The sequence below is a fragment of the Paroedura picta genome, chromosome 14 (genome assembly GCF_049243985.1).
Source record: "Paroedura picta isolate Pp20150507F chromosome 14, Ppicta_v3.0, whole genome shotgun sequence".
In the NCBI taxonomy this organism is placed as follows: Eukaryota; Metazoa; Chordata; class Lepidosauria; order Squamata; family Gekkonidae; genus Paroedura; species Paroedura picta.
In genome coordinates this window covers 34,604,144-34,625,002 of record NC_135382.1, presented here as the reverse complement: position 1 = coordinate 34,625,002, position 20,859 = coordinate 34,604,144, and the positions used below count along the sequence as shown (strand labels likewise).

General features: G+C 47.1%; 1 protein-coding gene across 4 annotated transcripts in view; it reads left to right on the top strand.

Moving 5' to 3' along the window:
• Positions 1-2,323, top strand: part of ZNF423 (zinc finger protein 423) — a 244,856-nt gene extending 242,533 nt beyond the window's left edge. For all 4 annotated transcript variants that reach the window (XM_077310961.1, XM_077310962.1, XM_077310963.1 and 1 more), the window contains one exon: positions 1,570-2,323. In XM_077310961.1, the coding sequence (XP_077167076.1) occupies positions 1,570-1,599 (30 nt within the window). In that variant the 3' untranslated portion in view covers positions 1,600-2,323. The remainder of the gene's footprint in view (positions 1-1,569) is intronic.
• The last annotated feature ends 18,536 nt before the right edge of the window (positions 2,324-20,859 follow it).

Genomic DNA, 20,859 nt, shown 5'->3' with positions numbered 1-20,859 from the left:
AGATTAGAAGTCCGCACTCCTAACCACTACACCAAACTGGCTCTCATCTTTATTTCATGGGAATAGCTCCCCTCCTTGTGCAAGCAAAACGACACCCGCCTTCACAAAGTCGAAGTTCACGCAGCGACCCAAGAGATAGGAATCGATTGTGGCCATTTCAGGGCCCGTGTTGGGTAACGTCCTTCAGCCAGTCTACCAGGTATTCAGGAAGCTCTGAAATGAGACAGTCGGTTGCGCTGGGCTTGAACACAAAAGAGCAAAGCAAGTAGTTAAGGGAGACTTCCTGGGGCTCGATATTCCAGAGGCTATCCCTAAGGTGCTTGTAACTCTGAGACTCCATTTGCATTAGTCTGGATGTGCAACTTCGGCGTAGCATTAGGATTTATTTAGCTTCTTGGCAAACGACAGACAGGATGTCTGAACCGTAATGTTTCCCTTGGGAAGGTGGGGGGAGGTTTGGTTTCAGCTCCCTTTATGGAGGACGGGAAGCTAATTGCAGAGGTGAGCAGCACATGCCATCCTTTCACTTAAGGCTGAGTCCCCGAGCCGAACAGGCACCATTCCCCCATCCTTCCTGTTCCCGCTTCACTGCGAAAATCATTGTGGGAAGAATACCTGCCCCTTATTTCTGAAGGTGGGCATGGGCAAAGCCATGGAACAATGTCCCAAAATGTTTTCTGTAACCTGCCCAGAGCTGTAGGGAAGGGCGGGATAAAATTATAAACAAACAAACAAACAAACAAATAAATAAATAAAATTTTTAGTCCTCTCAGTTAGCAACCTTCTTAATTTTTCTTGGCCGCGAACCTGGGGAGGGGGGGGGGTTGCTTGTCCTGGGAAGCTAACAGGGGCTGGACATGGCCCTCCAAAAGTTCCACCATCTCCCTCTTGGCCTGTGACGCTGGAGGAGCTGGTCGCTTTAGCCACGCCAGGCAAGACACAAGCTTGGCCACAGCAACTGGTACTTCCGTCGCCAAAGTATTTCTACCACTGTCGGCATGGTTGTGCTGCAATCTGGCATTCGTTCCTGCCAAGACTGATCCCTCCCCCGTACCGAGCAGGAACAGCGTACGGAATACGTTCAAGGGTGGGTGGGTGGGTGGGTGGGTGGGGGGGTCCCCAGGCGTTGGAGAATATTGTTTAATTGTTACAGTTAAGGAAGTCCCAGAGGACGGTCTTCCTTGTAGAGTGTTATCACTTTGCCCGGATGTAGCGAAATCCTCATGGTGCTACTTGGCTGGCTGAAATTCGTCTACATCTCTCTCTCTCTCTCTCTCTCTCCCCCCCCCCCCCCACTCTTCCCTTCCTTAAGTTCATGCCAGCATTAACAGATCTGTCGGTACAAAGCAAATGTATCACATTGGCAGCTGTTACTTAGGAGCATTTTCTCTCTTTGCTCTCCCTCTCTCTCTCTCTCTCTCCCCCCCCCCCCATTGCATTTTGTTCGGTAATAATTGCAAAGCTTTTATGTCGAGTCCCGCATAAATGCGACTGTGTAGGAGTGTTCGGGTTTTGCTTTCTATTATTCTGCCCCTCACGCGTGTCTCCTTTCCCCCCATCTTTTTCCAGAACCACACGTTGAGCCAGCATGCTCAGTAAGCCCCTGGCACGACAGGACACCTCTCCGCAGAAGACTTGACGGCAACCCAGTGGGGAGAACCATTTGAACATTACATCCAATCAAAGTGTCATTTGCAACCCAGATGTAAAACTCTAATGATTTGGCCATGAGGCGCTGCTATTATAAGCAGCTGGAAATGAATATTAATGGAAGAGATTAAAAGTATTCCATGCTCAGTATTTTTTATTGTCCTGCTTAAGCCTAGTGTACTTTAAAGCTTCTGCTTCCGACTGAATTTATAGTTGCTAGATAGAAATCGGCTTTGAAGCTGCTGCCCTTTGTTGCTTCTTGTATTATACTGATAGTTCAAGATTTAGGAGTGATGCCCCCCTCCCCTCCTTTGTTTTCTTTCCTTTCTTCCCTGTTTAAACTGCTTAAATTTCTTTTTTAAAAATTGCGATTTTAGGTAATTGTGCATCGTGACGTGACGGCTTGGCTATTGTCTGAGTATTTTTTTTTTTTTACACACATTTTTAAACTTGTTTTTTTTTTTAATTTTAAAACAATTAAAGACTAATGCTTTGATTGGAGTTGCCAGTTCACCAGACAGTGATTAAATAAATAAATTTAAAAAAAAAAGATTTTAAAAAACCGACTATGTAACGAACATCATCCGTTTCAGTGCAACTGGATGGTCTGCTTTATAAATGTGAGTTAATCTGATTGCATTAACTAATACAGTTCAATAAAGGGAAAACGTTGGACCAGCGTCGGGAGTCTCAATCCATCTATCGACGCGTGCGTTTCGGGTTGCTTGCTGCGGGGAGCGCAATGTAATTTGTGTGATATAATTTGTCAGGCGGGAGAGATTTCCTGGGCCTGCACCTCGACGCTAGCGTTTGGCTCTTGGAAAATCACGGCAGGGGAAACAACGGGTCAAATAAAACCAACCGGGTCAAGCACGAGGTTATCTTCCGATACCAGGATCAGATGATTCGGCGGAACGCGGTTTAATTCTCAGGAATCCCATTATTTCAGAGACTTGGGCCAGCTGACTCTAGCCCTCAACATCTGGGAAGTATTTGTTTCTTCTGGTAAGGTTTTCACGTAGGCATATGGTAGAAAATTGCAGCTTACGATTTAGTAACACGATATAAGTGGGGAAAACAGGATAGAAAATGTGCAAATTCAAGTGCTGCTCTACATCCATAAGAATTGGACAGAACGGTCCCAGCAGGAGAGAGTTCTGGAAAGGAAGGAGCCCAAATAGCTTCATAGGTAAAGGTAAAGGTATCCCCTGTGCAAGCACCGAGTCATGTCTGACCCTTGGGGTGACGCCTTCCAGCGTTTTCATGGCAGACTCAATACGGGGTGGTTTGCCAGTGCCTTCCCCAGTCATTACCGTTTACCCCCCAGCAAGCAAGCTGGGTACACATTTTACCGACCTCGGAAGGATGGAAGGCTGAGTCTACTTTGAGCCAGCTGCTGGGATCAAACTCCCAGCCTCATGGGAAGAGCTTCAGACAGCATGTCGGCTGCCTTACCACCCTGCGCCACAAGAGGCTCTTTTTACGCCACAAATAGCTCCCTAGACTTGGTCAATCTGATGAAGCGGGAGCTAGCCATGTCACCTGCAATGAGCCAGGTGGAACGACTGCAGAGGGAAATGTTTCTGAGAGGGGAGGAGCCACAGAGCAGATGGTTTCAGCTAAACCAGTAGAAAGGATCTCCTCCTTTGGCTGTCGGTAGAAGCAGTTTTGGGAAGGGAGGATCCAAAAGCTGATTAGTCGCATTCAGCATGGTGTTGCATCTAGAATAGAATATTTAATTTCTATCCCACCCATGATAGCTGTAGGCAAAATGAAGGCAGATCACCATGTCCAGCACAGGAACAGTGTCCAGATGTTTGATAATGACATTTATAAATGACGTGAAATGATGTTACAGTTTCAGGGGGGTAGTTGTGTCGACCTGCTGAAGAACAGCTAAATTTGAGTCTGTTCGCAACTTAAGAAATGTTTAAACAGAGGCTGGATAGCCATCTGATGGAGAGGCTGATTCTGTGAAGGTTCATGGGGGTGGCAGGTGACAGTGGAGGAGCGAGAGGGTTGTGAGTGTCCTGCATAGTGCAGGGGGTTGGACTAGATGACCCAGGAGGTCCCTTCCAACTCTGTGATTCTTTGATTCTAAGGAGATTCCACCACCTCCCGAGGAAGCCTGTTCCACCGAGGGACCTCTCTGTCCGGAATGTCTTCTGGATCTTTAGCCAAAGGTTCTTTTGAATTAATTTCAGCCCATTGGTTCTGGTCCGACCCTGAGTTTGCCAGCTGCTCATTTCACACCCCATGTGTGACCAGCGTGTCAATTTCAAATCCCAAACAACATTTTGAACAACAAAAAAAGGGGGTGTTAGAAAACCCTTTTCTAATAAAGTCCTTCGTACGATGATTCTGATGTGGGCTTTGATTTCGGCAATGCGAGAGCCAACTCTTGCCCATATTAAACACCAGACACAGTTAATGGTTTTTTACACTTAAATTTATCTACATAATTACATGTCATGAGAACAATTATAAGTGCCCAGAGGGATAATTATAAGATATCATTAGACAACTTCAGAAGTCATTGCTGTACCGTCAGTTTTTATAAGGGTTCTGTTTTGACTTAGCAGAACAGCGCTGCCGTTGGCGCTGCATTTCCCACCATTTTGCAATGAAATATTTAAAGACGGTGCTGTGGAAAAAAAAAACAACCACCACGTGGTTGGTTTTACTTGACGAACGGAGCATCCTAAGAGCCTGGCAAATCCTGGAAAGAAGAAATGCAGACTTTGTCAATGGTAGCAGTTAAAACGGCCCCATATCTGGACAATCTGGGTTGCAAAACTTGGGAATCCCCCCCCTCTTTCTTTTGAAAGATTTCCTCCACCCCACCCCACCCCACCATTGGCTTGGCATGCAGAAGGTCCAAGGCTCAATTCTCCGTATATCCAAATATCTGACAGTACGTGATGTGAAAGAATGGCACCTGAAACCCTGGGAAACTACTGCCAGTCTGAGTAGTCAGCTTTTTTCAAACTCTTGACTGCGGAAGAATCCCCGAAATATTTTCCAGGCTTCGAAGAACCCCAGAACTGCTAACATGCCCCTTCAAAGAAGTAGGCGTGGAAGTAAGATGGGGGTGCCAGCCAGCCAGCCAGCCAATCAATCAACCAACCAACCAATCATGCAGTTGTTTCCGTTGTGGAGAAAGAGACTAGGGCTAGAGCTACAGGACAAGTGGGCTCCAGTGACGTACAATCGTGCCAGACTTCGGGGAAAGGCTGCATAACCCTGGGGAGTAGGGTGGCGTGCCAGCCGGCACCTCTCCCCTCTGTGCCACAGCGCTGGGTGCTTTCGGCTTCTGTGATTGCCGAAGTGGCTTAAGCGCGTTCTTGCATAATCCCTGGAGCAGACAACCACTGATTTTGATGGACCAGTGCAATATAAAGCAGTGCCATGTGTGTTCTTGTGTGGCTAGTGGAATGAGCTCCTCAAGGACACCAGGGGCCTAAATGGAACTAACACAGGCAGAACTCTCCCTCCATGCTTACGGTTGAGGCCAGTTCAGACAAGAAAGTGTATTAACAGTTAGGCCCCCCCACTGCTGCAATCCAGGTAGTTCTTCCTGTCTTCTTCCTAGTGAGAAGAACAGCAATGAAGAAGTCACCTACAGTTTGGCTGGCATGTTAACTGTTTAATGATGTTCGTTCCTGTTGTATTTATTAAATGTTGAAAATGCAAGGAAGGTAGGAAGGAAGGAAGGAAGGAAGGAAGGAAGGAAGGAAGGAAGGAAGGAAGGAAGGAAGAAAGAAAGAAAGAAAGAAAGAAAGAAAGAAAGAAAGAAAGAAAGAAAGAAAGAAAGAAAGAAAGAAAGAAAGAAAGAAAGAAAGATGAATTTTAACCAGAGGAGAGGAGAGATTTTCTGGCAACTTCCATTTGTTGATCTTCCCTATCTGCTGAGCATCCAGGCTGGTTGTAGGGGCTCAAGGCTGAAAGGAACACCCCTTCTCCTTCCCCCTGCTGCTGACCCCTGCTGCCAGAAGCAGGAGCATAGACTCCCTATGCGCTCCCTATGCACTCACTGATGGGGAAATAGTTTCCCACAAACTCAGTTATCTTTTTGAAAAGAAGTCTATATCTGGAAAGCAACCAGAGTGAGGGGAGGGGGAGAAATTAACCATGCCAGGAGTTAAATAATTACCCTGTCACCTACAGGATTCTTAACAAAATATGAAATTTGGCTCTGTGAATGAACAGTAATTTAACCACTTGAGAATGTTCTCACCGTGGAATCAAAATTAATTTTTCTTTTTTTTAAAAAAAATAAAAGACATTTATTTGCATGAACAAATTTGCTTCGCGATGGGCAAATAAACGGTGGAAAAAAAAGTGAATTTTATTCTGCGTGTTGTTGTAAAGGCATGACTCACTCGTCCTTTGGGTCTCCTTCGGATCCCTTAAACGGCCTTTCCTTTCTTCACTTTCTTTCTAAAAGCAACAGTTCTCTGATTTAAAACCAGCTTCGTCTCTCTTTCACTGTCTTGGATGACTCTCAGCTGTTCTGTAATGTTCTGTTTTGGTGCATCAATTCCTCCATTTTTTTAGCCTTCAGATAATTTATTTATTTATCTAATTTATTTATCTGATAATTTCAGTGCACCTCAGTACACATGGCTTACATATACTGTTGTGATCCATGTGCCCGTCATGCATCTGTTACATGATCAGAGGTCCCCAGGCCTTATTGGTGCCTGACCAGTACTTTTTTGTCTCCTGCTTTTGACTACCCCAAGGAGTCTTAATAACATATATTACAACATGGTGTAGTGGTTAGGAGTGCGGACTTCTAATCTGGTGAACCAGGTTTGATTCCCCAATCCTCCCCCACATGCAGCCAGCTGGGTGACCTTGGGCTCGCTACAGCACTGAGAAAGCTGTTCTGACAGAGCAGGAATATCAGGGCTCTCTCAGCCTCACCTCCCTCACAGGGTGTCTGTTGTGGGGAGAGGAAAGGGAAGGCGACTGTAAGCCGCTTTGAGACTCCTTCGGGTAGAGAAAAGCGGCATATAAGAACCAACTCTTCATCTTCTTAACATGGCTTACAATCACCTACCATTCCTCTCCCCGCAACAGACACCCTGTGAGGTAGGTGAGGCTGAGAGAGCTCTGAGAGAACTGTGAATGGCCTAAGGTCACCCAGCTGGCTGGCTGCGGAGGAGTAGGGAATGAAACCCGGTTCTCCAGATGAGAGGGCGCCACTCTGAACTGTTTGATAGGAGTGGTCTATAAATGTAAATAATATATTTAAAATACACCAAGCTGGCTCTTTTAGAAAATGGGTGGGGCTTTTGTCCAGTAAGGCTTCTGATTGGACATTGAAGATGTGATTGGCTGTGAAGGTATTTTAAAATATCAAGATTGGCAGCAGCTGCTACCCCTGCACAAGGATCTTCACTGTAATGGAAGGTAAGTTGCCGCAGGCCTTCTGTGACTGGCTCTGCCCCCAACAGCAGCCATTTTGTATCATCCATTTAGTGGCTGCACCCACCATGCCCTGTCAGAATTCAACAGGTGTCTGCAAGGTTCAAAATGTTTGAGATCCTTTGAGCTACATGAATTCCCCATGCCCTCATGCAATCCGGAAGATATGCAGAGATTTATTTCCACAGGATGGAAAACTTGAAATGGGACGGAGCTTTCCAGCAAGAATTCTTATTGGGCACATGGATCCACATCATGGAGGTGTTCTACCTCTGAGCCAAACCAGGAATTCAGAAGCACCCCGATGAGTGAACGCACATGGACACGTGGAGATCTTGTCTACTTAATCAGGCCATTGATCTGTCAAGGTCAGTATTGTCTGCTCTTACCAGCAGTGGTTTGTCAAGGTCGTGGACTGAATTCTGGACCTTCTTCATATAAAGCCGATGTTCTACCAGCAAGCCATGGCCCTGTCCCATCAGCAGGGCCAAGAGCCCCACCTCATATTTCTCTCCATCTTCCTTCCGGCATTCCTTTGCGACCAACTGCATATCAGAGAAATAGACTAACTAATCTGACTTTTCAAAAGCCGGAGCTGTAACCAGGAGAACACCTATATGAACACTTGGTCCTCCCTTACAAATCTTTATATTTAGATTAACAGCATTTCCCTTCTCGACAGCTCTTCCTCATGGTATTTATCTGCAAACAAAATGCTCAAAAATATAGATATTAGTATAACTCCCAGAGAAGCATTTGCTCTCCTGTAGTTTCCCCCGCCTTCAGTTTTGTGTTTTCTTTCCCCCCCACAACCCTGACTTGTTTTATACAGCCTTTCTTTGTGGAACGTTAATACACGTTGCATTTGTAGCTGTAATATATGTTATTATCAAACTCAAATATAAAATAATAACAATAAGTAGCATTTCACCCCCACCCGAAATGCTTGTATGATGATGTGTGAATTGGCCCTTAAACCTCACGGCTATTGGGGAACAGGATGGCGGGGGTCTCTTCTGGAATCGGTGGGCTTTGAGGAACATCTACTGGAGGACGGAGAAGTAAGTGCCACGCTGGTGTCCCAGAAGGCAGCGGTATGTTTTCACCGGGGTAGTTTTTTTCCAAGCGGGAAATGCAAAATACCAATTTAAGTGTCACTTCTGAAACGGGGCTCGAAGCGAGGACGGAACTCCGCAAGCACTTAGCGGAAATCATACGTACGGTTCTTTTGAGGAGCCTGTGTGTTTCCCCGCGGGGAGCTGTCGATGACAAATACCAAAGTTCAAACTCTGCTGCCATAGGTGTTTTTGAAAAGTCAGGCAGCCTGTGTTGTACGGCTGGCCTTCTAACCGGGTAATAAAGGACCGGGGAGAAAGCAGAGTTCAGATCCCCGCGGGGCCCAGAGGCTTAAAGTGTTCCAGCGCACAATTCAGTCTATTTTTTGAACTATTCTCTCTCCCAGCTTTCTCCATATAAAGATTTTTAATTTGTGCCCTGGCTGTTGTGCTCTTGAATTCCGCTCCCGTTTACACCCTGCTCGGTAGCCAAAAGACCACGTGGGGGAATAACTGCGGGTTGAGGTGTGAGCAGCCAGAAGGGCTCACAATGGAAGTTGGAAAGCTGGTCTTTAGCCGGGCAATGGGTGTGACAAGGCTTCAATGGGCCATTTGGGGCGGCACGTCAGAAGAATGGAGGGGTTGGCTATCAGGCCCAGCAGGGGGCGTTCGTTATGCTCGCAGCAAGCCCGACCTTCATCGCGGGCCACCGTTCAGCTTAATAAGCACCTTCCTCAAATTGCATCTTGCAAGCTTATTAACACTGCACAATCCTTCTATCTGGAAGAGTGGAAGGATGACGGCAGACCTCTCCCCGCACCCTGGCCAGCTGGTTTCTCTTGGAGCCCTTAGGACAGGGGTCCGCAAACTAGTTCCTGTGGATTCCATGCTACCTGTCGATGCCTTTCTTGGTGCCCGACAAGAAAGTGGGTGGAGCCCACGGTTTGTATCACAAACCCAACCAAGCCAGGATGTTCTTTCGCTAGCTTGTTCACGGTTCGTGGCCCTGCAAACCCCATAGAAAAGGACCACAGTCCCTTTAAAGGGGGTTTGCTGAAAGTCCAAAAACCAGGTGAGTGGCAGAGAGCAGCTGCTCCTGGCTGCTCGACTATTTTTGCGGCTTTTGCTGCTTTCTTCTCTATGACCCACCGTGAACTGCTTTAAAAGATCATGGACATTTGTTAAGTTTAGACCCTTCACAAACTACACTTCATTAACCACAAGCAAGGCAAATTCATACCGCCTGCCTTGCAGTGAGCATGGATCCCTACATTGTTGGGGAAATGCACGGCGTAGCCATCATTTGCGACTGGGTAGTCTTAGCCATAGGTTATTGCTACAGAGCAAGACTGGCGCAATATCTGCTGAGGTGTGGCTGCAGGATATTGTCCCACTGAACTCCGTATCAATATGCGATGGACCCGTCTTGACAGCTTGTGGCGCAGGTGAGCGAGGAGACCCAGTTGCTTCCCTGAACGTGGTTGCGAGGTCAGCAGAGGCCGTGGTTAATTTCCTGGCAGTGTGTCAGGCTCACGTGATTCGCTTGTGATGTGAATCGAGCACCATTCCTCACCACCACCCCCAAGAATTCTTTTGGGCCCAGGTCTCTGAAACCAAGAACGACTCCCTCACAGCCTGACACCTGAAGGGCTACCGTCCCAGGGTGCTAGGGACCTTGGGAATGTCATTTTCTCAAGGCACCTGCGTCCACATGCTCACTGCCGGGGAGAGTCAGTGGGAATTGCTCAAGGGCCAGAGGGGAATCAGAGACTCTCTGGGGCTTGTCTGTAAAGGCGTCTGAAAGCCCCATCACTCTTTGAAAAGCAATGCAGTCCCAAAGGCTTCCTTCCTCTTTCCCAACAATCAAAAAATAAAGTATGAGACTCAGCTCTTTCCTTTTGGAAAGGCAGAAATGTCACACCCAACAGATCATTGTCAAAGTACAACTTTGATCTCCCTGATTGCGTTAACAGTTCCCTGGAATTGGATGGAAAATCTACTAGAAGAAGAAGAAGAGCAGTTTTTTGTACCCTGCTTTTCACGACCCAAAGGAGTCTCAAAGCGGCTTACAATAGCCTTCCCTTCCTCTCCCCACAACAGACACCTTGTGAAGGAGATGAGATTGAGAGAGCTCTGAGAGAACTGTGACTAGGCCAAGGTCATCCAACAGGCCTCAAGTGTCTCAAGATGGCCTTCCCTTCCTTTCCCCACAACATGCACCTTGCGGAGCAGGTGAGACTGAGAGAGTCCTAACAGAACTGTAACTGTCCCAAGGTCACCGAGCAGGCCTCATGTGTCTCAAAGCAGCTTACAATCACCTTCCCTTCCTCTTCTCTCAACAGACACCCAGTGAGGTAAGTGAGGCTGAGAGCTCTGAGAGAACTGGGACTGGCCCAAGGTTACCCAGCTGGCTGCATATGGAGAAGGAGTGGGGAATCCAACCTGGCTCTCCAGATTAGAGACTACCGCTTTTAACCACTATACTAAGCTGGTTCCCCAAAAGCAAATACTTCAACTATAATATTTTGGGGGGAACCGTAACATTTCACTATCATAGTGTTTGCTGTTCCTCCCCAGGTCGGCATGACCCACAAGTCTGTAAGGGAAAACAGGTCCCTTCAAAATGGCTGTGAAATATTTAAAGCTTTGCATGACAATGATCTCAAAAAGTGCATGTTCGTGTCACATTTCTGCCAGGAGTGGGGGAAACCCTATTAGCTCAATGGAACGTCCCGGCTCCCTTGTATTTCAGGGGTGTGAACATTCCTCTCCGTGCCGCCTCCCCCCTCCCTCCCCCCCCCCCACGAATGTCACTTTCTTGGCAGCTCCAGACAAGGGTGATTAGAATAATTGGAGCTACGTTTCAACCACAAGGCCCGGTTGTTTTCCTGCAGGTATAACGGCAGCAATTGCGGGGCTATTGAGGCAAAGTGAAAAAAGCTCTCAGCTCTCTGGATCCTTTCCCTAATGCGGAGCAATTGTGAAGATTACAGGCAGAGAGCTGGGCAGCCTGTGGAGGGAGCGGGGTATCTGCTTGTTAATTGTTCTCCACCAGCCCGGTTTGTGCAGGGATCAATCCCTCTGAACCGGTCGGTGATCTTTTGGCCGAGTCGCCTTACCTGTCAAACTTACACTCCTGTCAAACTTTTCTGAGGGCAGCGACCAACTTTAATAAATTCAGAGTCCGGCAGCACCTTTAAGACCAGCAAAGATTTATTCAAGGCGTGAGCTTTCGAGTGCAAGCACTCTTCCTAAGACTATGAACTCCCTTCATGACAGTGGGAATATAGAGCAAAAATTTAATTCTGTATATATAATTAATGCTCTATATCAAGGGTAGTCAACCTGTGGTCCTCCAGATGTCCATGGACTACAATTCCCATGAGCCCCTGCCAGCAAATGCTGGCAGGGGCTCATGGGAATTGTAGTCCATGGACATCTGGAGGACCACAGGTTGACTACCCCTGCTGTAAGAAATTGAGGTGGAAAAGAGAGATGCATACAGAGTGGGGTCCCTAATATTTCTGAGTCCATGGGGAGCACTTGGAATTCGGAGACAGCGGGCTGAGCTCAGCTACAAAATGGCCAAGCGGTCATCTTGGAGGGCCCATCTTTAGCCAGTGCTGAGGCTCATGGGAATTGTAGTCCATGGACATCTGGAGGACCACAGGTTGACTACCCCTGCTCTATATTCCCACTGTCATGAAGGGAGTTCATAGTCTGAGGAAGAGTCCTTGCACCTGAGTAAATCTTTGTTGGCCTTCAAGGTGCTCCTGGATTCTGATTTTGTTGTGCTACTTCAGACCGACACGGCTACCCACTTGAAACCAACTCTAATAAATGAAATGGTATTCAAGAATTCTCCTGGGCCTCTCCTTAAAAGGCGGTGGATACAACCCAGTTTGTAAAAAAAAGAAAATCACGTCTTGAAGCCAATCGCTGGCCAGCGCGCCCTCCCGTGAGGCACAGGGGCGGGCACGATGCCATCTCAGCAGATGGGTTTAACGCAAGGCCATCAAGAGACCACGTGTGTGAATCTGGTCGGGTTGTTTTCTGCATCGCTTCCCCTAAGGGGAGTGGCAAAAGGGCAGTCCGAACTCAGCTGGCTGAATTTCCCCGGCTCAGGGAAACGTGCATGTCCCTTACTGGATTTAAACTTGGACAACAGTTTGAAAATTGTACCAATGCGCAGGAAAGGGCTTTCTTTCCCCCACTCTCTGCTTAGCCGAATCCTGACAGACAGGCCGTCGAGGGGCAGGTGGCGGGAGTCATTCCAACAACCCCTCTCCCCGGCCCTTTTGTCTCCTTCAGGGCAGCTGGACAGAGCACGGCACTCGGCATCTGTAAGTTTCCTCCACGACTGAAGCGGGAGGATCCTGTTACGAAGAATCGAGGAGCATAACAAAATGGCTCCAAGGCTGAAAAGTCGGGAGGGGAAACGTGGGAATCCCCACGGAGTAACTTTTTCCAGTCATCAGCCTTGGCATAAAGTCACCCGGAGATGAGGAGGGATAGGTGTGCGTGTGCATTCATAACTAGGCTTTGCTCTAAAATACAGTTGTATAAACTTGCCCTGGAGGGTTTTTTTCTCTCTTTCTTTTCAACCCTCTCTCTCTCTCTCTCTTGCTGAGTATCTCACAAGTCAGGTGAGACTCGGTGGCTCATAGCTGTATATTGCAAACCACCTCCACCCCCCCCAGCTGCCCTCCAACACCACCTCAAGGAAAATTAAAGCAGAGCCTGCTATCCCACGCGGCTTGGCGCTGGATGATGACATCATCGGCCCGTACTGGCTTCTAGATGCTTCCATGCAAACGTAGAGTTTGAACAGCTGCCTGTCTCGAACATTCCAGACCTACAAGGACAGGGGGGAAAATTGAATTTGTGAGAGAAAATAAAACAAAGACGCATTACGTTGAAGGGGGTTTCGTTAAATTTCAGAGCTGCGAAGCAATCATATGCAAGAACAGAAGAAAAGCCTTGCTGGTTCAGACCAGCGTTCCACCTAATTTTTATTTATGTTATTGCATTTATATACCGCCGTCCCTTGTGGCTCAGGGCGGTTTACAGTGGAAGACCTGTGTAGGACCCTAACTTCACGAAGAATATGCAAATGGAGGATACTGACCTTCTTTTAGAAAGTGCATAGATTAGATTCCAGGTCGGAGTGTCTTTCAGGCATAACTATTCTCATATCTGTGAGCCTCTTATATTTGTTAAAAAGCACTAAGGGAGGAGTGCTGTCCAGGTTAGGGTCCGGGACACGTCCGGTGTCCGGACACGGCTTCCAGCTCAGCGGGCCAATCCGCATGTGGATTGGGCCAGCCCCTACGGAGGCTGCCCCCAGGAGCCAGCTGTGAGGCATGCTCCCAGCGGACTGTGAAGCTTCAGGCCCAGTGGTCCTGCTGCCATGACTGGCCAAGCCCGCCGCTCTGGCCACCCGCCAGTCCAGACGCCTGCCAGCCACCTTGCCTACGCCAACACTGCACCATGGAGGTAGGGTGACACCACGGACACTGTGCCCTTCCCCCACTAGCATCCGTTGCATCCCTAGATACAACGGGCTATGGCGTATATATATATATATATATAAAAGCCTAGGAACAATTATTTTTCAAGGCACCACACTACATCTGTTCAGATTTCCGTATATACTGTATATTAGCAGTCACATTCTTAAAAAAATAAAATAATATTAGTCCATATAAAAATATGTTCCTGCCATTGAATGATGAACACCTATCATTTCTGTGCATGAAGCTGTAAAATAATAATCATGATAAAAAATCTATGTTCCTTCTTGCATGTTCAAAGCTAACCTGATGTGCAGCTGGGGAGATTTGGAAGAAATACCTTGAGAGTTTAGTATCCAACCCCATAAAGATTTTGAGAAATATGTTTCATTTTTTTAAAAAAATACATTCGATTTCTGCCACAACAATCCGAAAATAGCCTCTCTACCTCTGTATGCAAACTCATGCCTTTTTTTTTTTTTTGGCGCATTTCAAGCTATCAAAATAAGTCCTTCTGCGTGTGTCGCCCTTAATCTGTTATGACACCTCTGCATTTTGTCATTAGACTTGCTAAAATGTTCCAGGGAGAAGAGGAAGGTTTATTTGCCTCTGTGGTGTCATGGAAACAAACATTCACCTTATATCTCAGTTTGCCCGCTCAGGAAAAACGGGGCAGAGAATCCAGAGGTCAGGTGGTGTGCCGTACCTTAGACGGTCCCGAATTACTTAGCTGCTTGAGAAGATAGTTATCACGCCAAAGTGTGAGACCCGTCTAACGTAGCACAGCATGCTTCTTTGCTAAAACATTTATACCCCACCTTCCCTTGCGGTTCAAGGCAGTTTACAGTGTCTAATTCAAGATTCCGTAAATCCCCATTTTTCCCGATGCCTAATGAAATACGATAAAATGCAACAAACATTCTGTGGGATGAGGTTGAAAGTCACCAGTCTCTGGGAGTTTGGAGAGGACTGTGACTAACCCAAGGTCACCTGGCAGGCTTCCCGTGTCTCAAAGAGGCATACCATCACCTGTGCTTCTTCTCCCCACCACAGACACTTTGTGAGGTAGGTGAGGCTGAGAGAGCTCTGAGAGAACTGTGCCTGGCCCAAGGTCACCCAGGAGTGAGGAATCAAACTTGGTCCTCCAACTCTGAACCACCACACTGAACCCACTGCTTTCAATGTCCCCTAATGCAGGGGTAGTCAACCTATGGTCCTCCAGATGTCCGTGGACTACAATTCTCATGAGCCCCTGCCAGTGTTTTCTGGCAGGAGCTCATGGGATTTGTAGTCCATGAACATCTGGAGGACCACAGGTTGAGGATCCCTGCCCTAATGCAAGGCATTGGTCACTCTGTTTGCATGCTGCTCAACTCATGTCTGTCCCTTTCTGGAAAAAAATAAATCTCCAAAATGTCAAGTGTGGGGAGTCAAACAACCCATCTCAGTTATCCAAGGACTAGTGAAGAAGTTATTGAAACCCTCCCGGATTGTGTTTGGAGTAGGCAGAATTTCAGCCAAATTTTTCTAAATCTCTCCAGCCGTGCAGGGCTGGAGAGTGCTTTGTCCTACATTTGAAAGCAAGTGGTGTTAAGTTCTCCCATTGGCCGGTGGTGGGCTGTGCATCCATTTCTGCAAGTGATGTAGTCCTCGGTTCCTTCCAGCCCCGTTTTTATTTTATTTTGTTCCTTCCCTCCTTTAGACGTGCCAATGATTTTTTTTAAAATGCACAAAATTTCTCTGCTTCCGACCACTGGTCTGGCCTCCTTTCAGAAGCTGGACTTTGATTCCCCAAATCCTTCGGGGGCCGTTCTTTTACCCCTACTTCCTTTAGACTTAGTGGGGATTTTCCCCCTCTTGCCCCCCCCTCCCCAACCCTCTGGGTTCATTGTCTGACTAGCATCAGAACGGCCTGCAGTGACGCTTTCCTTCCCTTGCTTGCTTGATCTTCTGCATGGTTTCCACGGCATACAGCGATCACCTTTTCTTTAAAACGGCTTTTACAATCTCTCTCTCTCCCAAAATCTAACGCGACGCCCTGATCTATTTTGCTCATTCTTATCTCCCATCTCCCCCGCCCCGGTTCCAGGCCTGTTACGCCGTGCAATCAAATCATTAAACGCAACTGGCAAACATTTTGGGCTCTTGGATGCCGGCTCGCTCAGGGTCCCCGGGTTTTATCACCCCTCTCTGCTAGAAAAACCGGCCTCTTTCTCCCGCCCAGCATCATCTCCGGAGCAGAGCTTCTTTCTTTGCTTTGCCGTCTTTGTCTCTTGTCTCCAGGGCTGCTTCTGTCATTTCATACCGTTTTTTTCCATCATATTTGGCATTTCTGACCTGATCTACCCCTCTTGCTTGCCAGCGTTTTCTAGTTAGCTATAGAGCATCCCCTACTGATCTCGTCAAGGCATTTTTCTAACCATATCCCACCGCTTCTCTAATTTTTTTTTTTAAAAAGGACTTTAAAAAGATCTTCCCACAAAAGTGTACTGGTGGGGGTCCGATGTAAGAATTTTCTTTAAAAAATGTTTCCCCCCTCTCCTCTCTCTCTCTCTCTCTCCTTTTTAAAGGAATCTTTCTCCTTGTACTCTTTAAAAAAAAAAATCCACAGCCAGAGAAAATTCTGTTATGTTTCTGTCCACAGGTGAATTTTTGGAAGTATTATGGGATCCAAAGGTTTAATTCCGCTAACGGCAGAGCTTTGTATCAAGGCACGGTGATTTACTCTCAGGAAATATCATTTGGCTCTGCTGGAAGGCTCCTTGTGCGTGTGGAGGGCTCTTGTAAACGCGAGGTGCGGCCTTATACTGAGTCAGGCAACTGCTCTTTTAAGGCCAGTCTTGTCTGCTCTGACAGGCAGCTGCTCTTCAAGGCCTCAGTCCGCGGTCTTTCACATCACCTCCTATGTGGTCTTTTTAACTGGCGATGCTGAAGATTGAACCTGGGACGTTCCGCATGCTAAGCAGACGCTCTACCACTGAGCCACACTGTCCTATGAAATTGTTTTAGACTGAATCACACCATTGGTCCCCCAAGGCTGGTATTGTTTACTCAGGCTGGCAGCGCTCCTCCAGGGTCTCAAATGAAGGTCTTTCGCATCACCTGCCGCCTGATAGTTTCAACTGGAGAGGCCGGGGATTGAACCTGGGACCTTCGGCGTGTCGAGCAGACGTTCTACCAGTGAGCCCAAGCTCCCCTTCATCTAAACAACTGACAGTTAACCTCTAATGGGCCGGTGCCTCATCTATGACAACCAGCCTGGCATCCATCCTGCTTGCAGCTCCCTTTTTGTGAAACAGGCTGACTGACAGGTGAGAAATGCCACCATTAGACATCTTCCGGATGGTCTACAAGGTCTTTCTGTTCCCCAGGGCTTCTAGCAGGGTGTAGACTAGCCTTTCTCAACAGGATGCAGGACTAAAAGGACCATTGGTCTGATCCAGCAGGGCTTTCATGATGTTCTTATGAAGGTCTTGGCTTCCGTGCCTTGTTCCTGGCCTTCTAGTGGAACTGCTGGCCCACCTGGGGCCCCTCCAGGCCCATCATGGGCCATTTTGGAAGTGGTGATGGGGTCAGTCACCCAATAAATGTTCAACAAATTTTAAAAATATATTAAAAATTAATTAACTTCCACCCATTTGGGACGCCCTTCTAAGGCTGTCGAGAAACCCCCAGGTTTCATGAGACCCTGGTTGAGAAAGTCTGCTTGGTTGGGACAGGTTGCGAGATCCTGGTTGGGAAACTCCTAAAGATTTGGGGATGGAACCAGGAGGGGGCAGGGACCTCAGTGGGGTACCATAGCATAGAGTCCACCCTCCCAAACACACCTTATCACCAGGAAAAATGGGTTTCTGTATTCTGGAGATGAGCTGTCATTCCAGTGTTTCCCCTGGTCCCACCCGGAGGCTGGCATTCCTATCTTTGGGATGCTACAGTGGGTCTTCCTTCTGAGTAATCATGCCTACGCTTGGATTGCAGACCTGGCTTCTTTGAAAAGACGGGTTTTTAAAAATCCATTTTGCAACAACAGACACCGAGTGAAGCAGCCGCCCCCTCCCTTATTTTTGTACCTAATCTTTCATGAAAACAAGACCGTGTTCCCATTAAGATGGCCCAGCGTTGCTTGTTCCAAATCCTGAATTTTGTTAAAAGAACAGTGTAGAGAGGAAATATTTCTCTTTTTTTTTTGGGGGGGGGAGTCTTAATCTCCCAGTGTGCCGTTGAGCAGAAAAAGAGCCAGAGCTGTTTGTGGCGCATGAGTCCACAGATCTGGCTTTGTGGCAGGCGTTTCCCGTGGCGATCCTGCTGAAAGTCTGAGCGTTCGTACACCGTCTTGCGGAAACGGTCGGACCCAATTATGAACTAACCCTCTTTTTCTCCTCTGCAGAGCTCCTTTTCCCGTCCTCTTAGGGCTCTGTCAATGGCGAGGTGTCTGTAGCTGGCTGAGAGGCACTTTGAAACTTCAACATTCAGATTTCTGCTGCTATTTGGGGCTTCTGTCCCCTCTCCTTTTTTATAACCTCCCCCCCACACACACACACACACAAACACACATACATACTTTCTGCTTTTGAGTCTTTTCTAGGGAGTATATTTCCCCCTTTTGTTTTGGTACGAGATCTTAGAGGCCATGCATAAGATCAAACTGGGAAACGCCCCCCAAAATTAATATGTGATTATTTAAAGGGTATGTGTGTGTGTGTTGGTGAATAGGAACATATTAATTCAGAATGGGAGACCCAAACGTGCTGCTGTTCTCATACTCATGACATCTAACAAAGTGTGAGTCCAGGGGCATCCTTAAGACGCGCAAAGTTTAATTCTGGGCAAATAAGCTTTTGCACCTGAAGAAATGTGCATGCACACAAATACCCAGAATTGTTTTAAATTATTTATTTATGATCCGATTTATATGCCGCCGTTCCCCAAAGACTCGGTGGCATACAAATGGTCATCCTTCTCCATACACACAAAAATACACACACACACACACATATACATGTGTGTGTGTCTGCACGCCTGTAGGGAGGTGACCAATTTTGTTGGTCTTAAAGGTGCCACCAGGCTCACACTCTGTTATGTTGCTTCAGACCAGCTCACCTGAACACATATCAGGGATTCCTGTCAGGGATCCGTGGACCCCCCAGGGGGCCCGTGAGAGCTTCGGAGGGAGTCCGCAGCCTTTTGCCTCCTGCTTTAATGGATTCAGCCACAACCTAGGGAAACAGCTGCTTCCCTTGCTCCCCCTCTCCTCTCCCGAACAAGAGTGAGTTCTCTTGTGATTTCTGCACCTAGGAGGAGACGGAACCTTCAAGCTTGCTGTGGCCGTGAACTGCCTGCTGTCTCTCCCCCGCCCGGTCCTCCTCAGGCCTGCTCCTGTTAACACAGGTGGTGATGTCACTTCCCGTGATATGTCACTTCCGGGGGAGGGCACAGCAGGGAGGTGTGGCCAGCTGAAATCACTTCTGGGGCTCCTCAAAGCCTGAAAAGTTGTTTCAGGGGACTCCTCCATGGTCAAAAATCTGAAAAGGGCTGTCCATATTAATGAATTATATGAGAGCTGATGTGATATATTAGCGAGAATGCTGGACTAGATAACGGGTGACCAGGTTCAGTTCCCTGCTCTGCCATGGTAGCTGGGTGACCTTGGGCCCATTATGTACTTTCAGCCTAACTTATGTCATAGGGATGTTGTATGGGACAAATGCGACACCCATTTCTGGGGGTCACTTTAGGCTGCCTTCCCTAGTCACTATGGTCTTTACCATGGAAATGAGGGGAAATTCTTAGAGTGTCTCTATGTGAGGCTGATCCAAGACTGTTTCTGGTTGCAGTTGCCCCCTAGAGTTGCAATTTGGGTCTGCAGGGGAAGATATCAGCCAGGAAAGATCTAAATCAACCTTTTTCTGGTGTGGCTGCTCAAAAGTCTAAAGTCCTCCATTGAGAATTCATTTCTTCTCCATTTGGCCTACATAGCTCTGAAGGCCATGCTGAGTCTCTGTCAGGGAAGGACACAAAGACTTTGTAACGGACCGTTTTAGACCTCCAAAGAGGCTATCCTAGAGTTTGCTTGGACAAAAGCCATAGCCAGTCCTGCAGTGAAGAAGCGAATGAGACCAAACTGAGTGAATATAGTGGTCGTATGCCACACATTTTCTGCGCAGAAAATGGCAGACTCTTTGAGTTGCAGGAGAAGGCTGGCCATTAGATCAGAACAGTTGGTTTGGGAGGTCTCTTGCTATCCACTCCAAGGCGTCGTGAACCTGGTGTGAGATTAGTACAACTTGTATTCTAAGACCTTAATGACAAAATTTGACTGAGCCTTAACAAATCCGTTTTGTATGAGAAATAATACCTTTTAATTACGCGCCCTTTGTTCCTTTTCATTTTCACCTCCTGATGAAGTCGAGTGCTTTCTGGAAAGAAAGAAAAAACTTGTTATTTTATTTTATTTTTTTTAAGAATTGGATGAAAGGAATTAAAAGTTTTCGCGACTCTGTGAAAAGAAAGTACTCGGCTAGATTAACTTTAAGAGTGACAGAAGGATTGGCTATAGCCGTATTTCTCTTGATGACACTCAATAATGGAGGGGGGAACATGAAAGGTGCCACCTAAGATGTCAGATTCTTCCTCCTTCAAGTTAAAACGCAGTCCTTTAAAAGGACGCTCACAAGCTCATCTGTGCATGCCAATGTTCCCTTTCTTTCTCCTGAACGCCTTTTATGAGATTTGTCTTTCTTTTTGATCTATTACCCTTTCTTGGTTACCTTTGTCTACTCTTTTGCATTGTAATTTTTTAAAGACAAAAATTAATACTCCCCGTCTTCTTTCTTCTCTGATTCTTTCACCTTTCTTGCTTTCTCCGAGTTTATCTTTATCCCAGAAAGATGAGTTCCTCTAGCTGAGTGATACATTCAGAGAGGAAAGTCATTCCAGCCTGCGGTAGAAAAGCTAGATTAGAGTCCAACAGCCACGTAAAAACCAGCAAAACTTTCAGTATATGAACTTTCGAGAGTCAAGCTCCCTTCAAGTCTCAAAAGTTTGTACCCTGAATTTTCTTGGTCTCTAAGGCAGTTAATGGGCTATGATTCCCATGAGCCCCTGCCAGCAAATGCTAGCAGGGGCTCATGGGAATGGTAGTCCATGAACGTCTGGAGGACCACAGGTTGACTACCCCTAGTCTAAGGTACTACTGAGAGCCAGTTTGG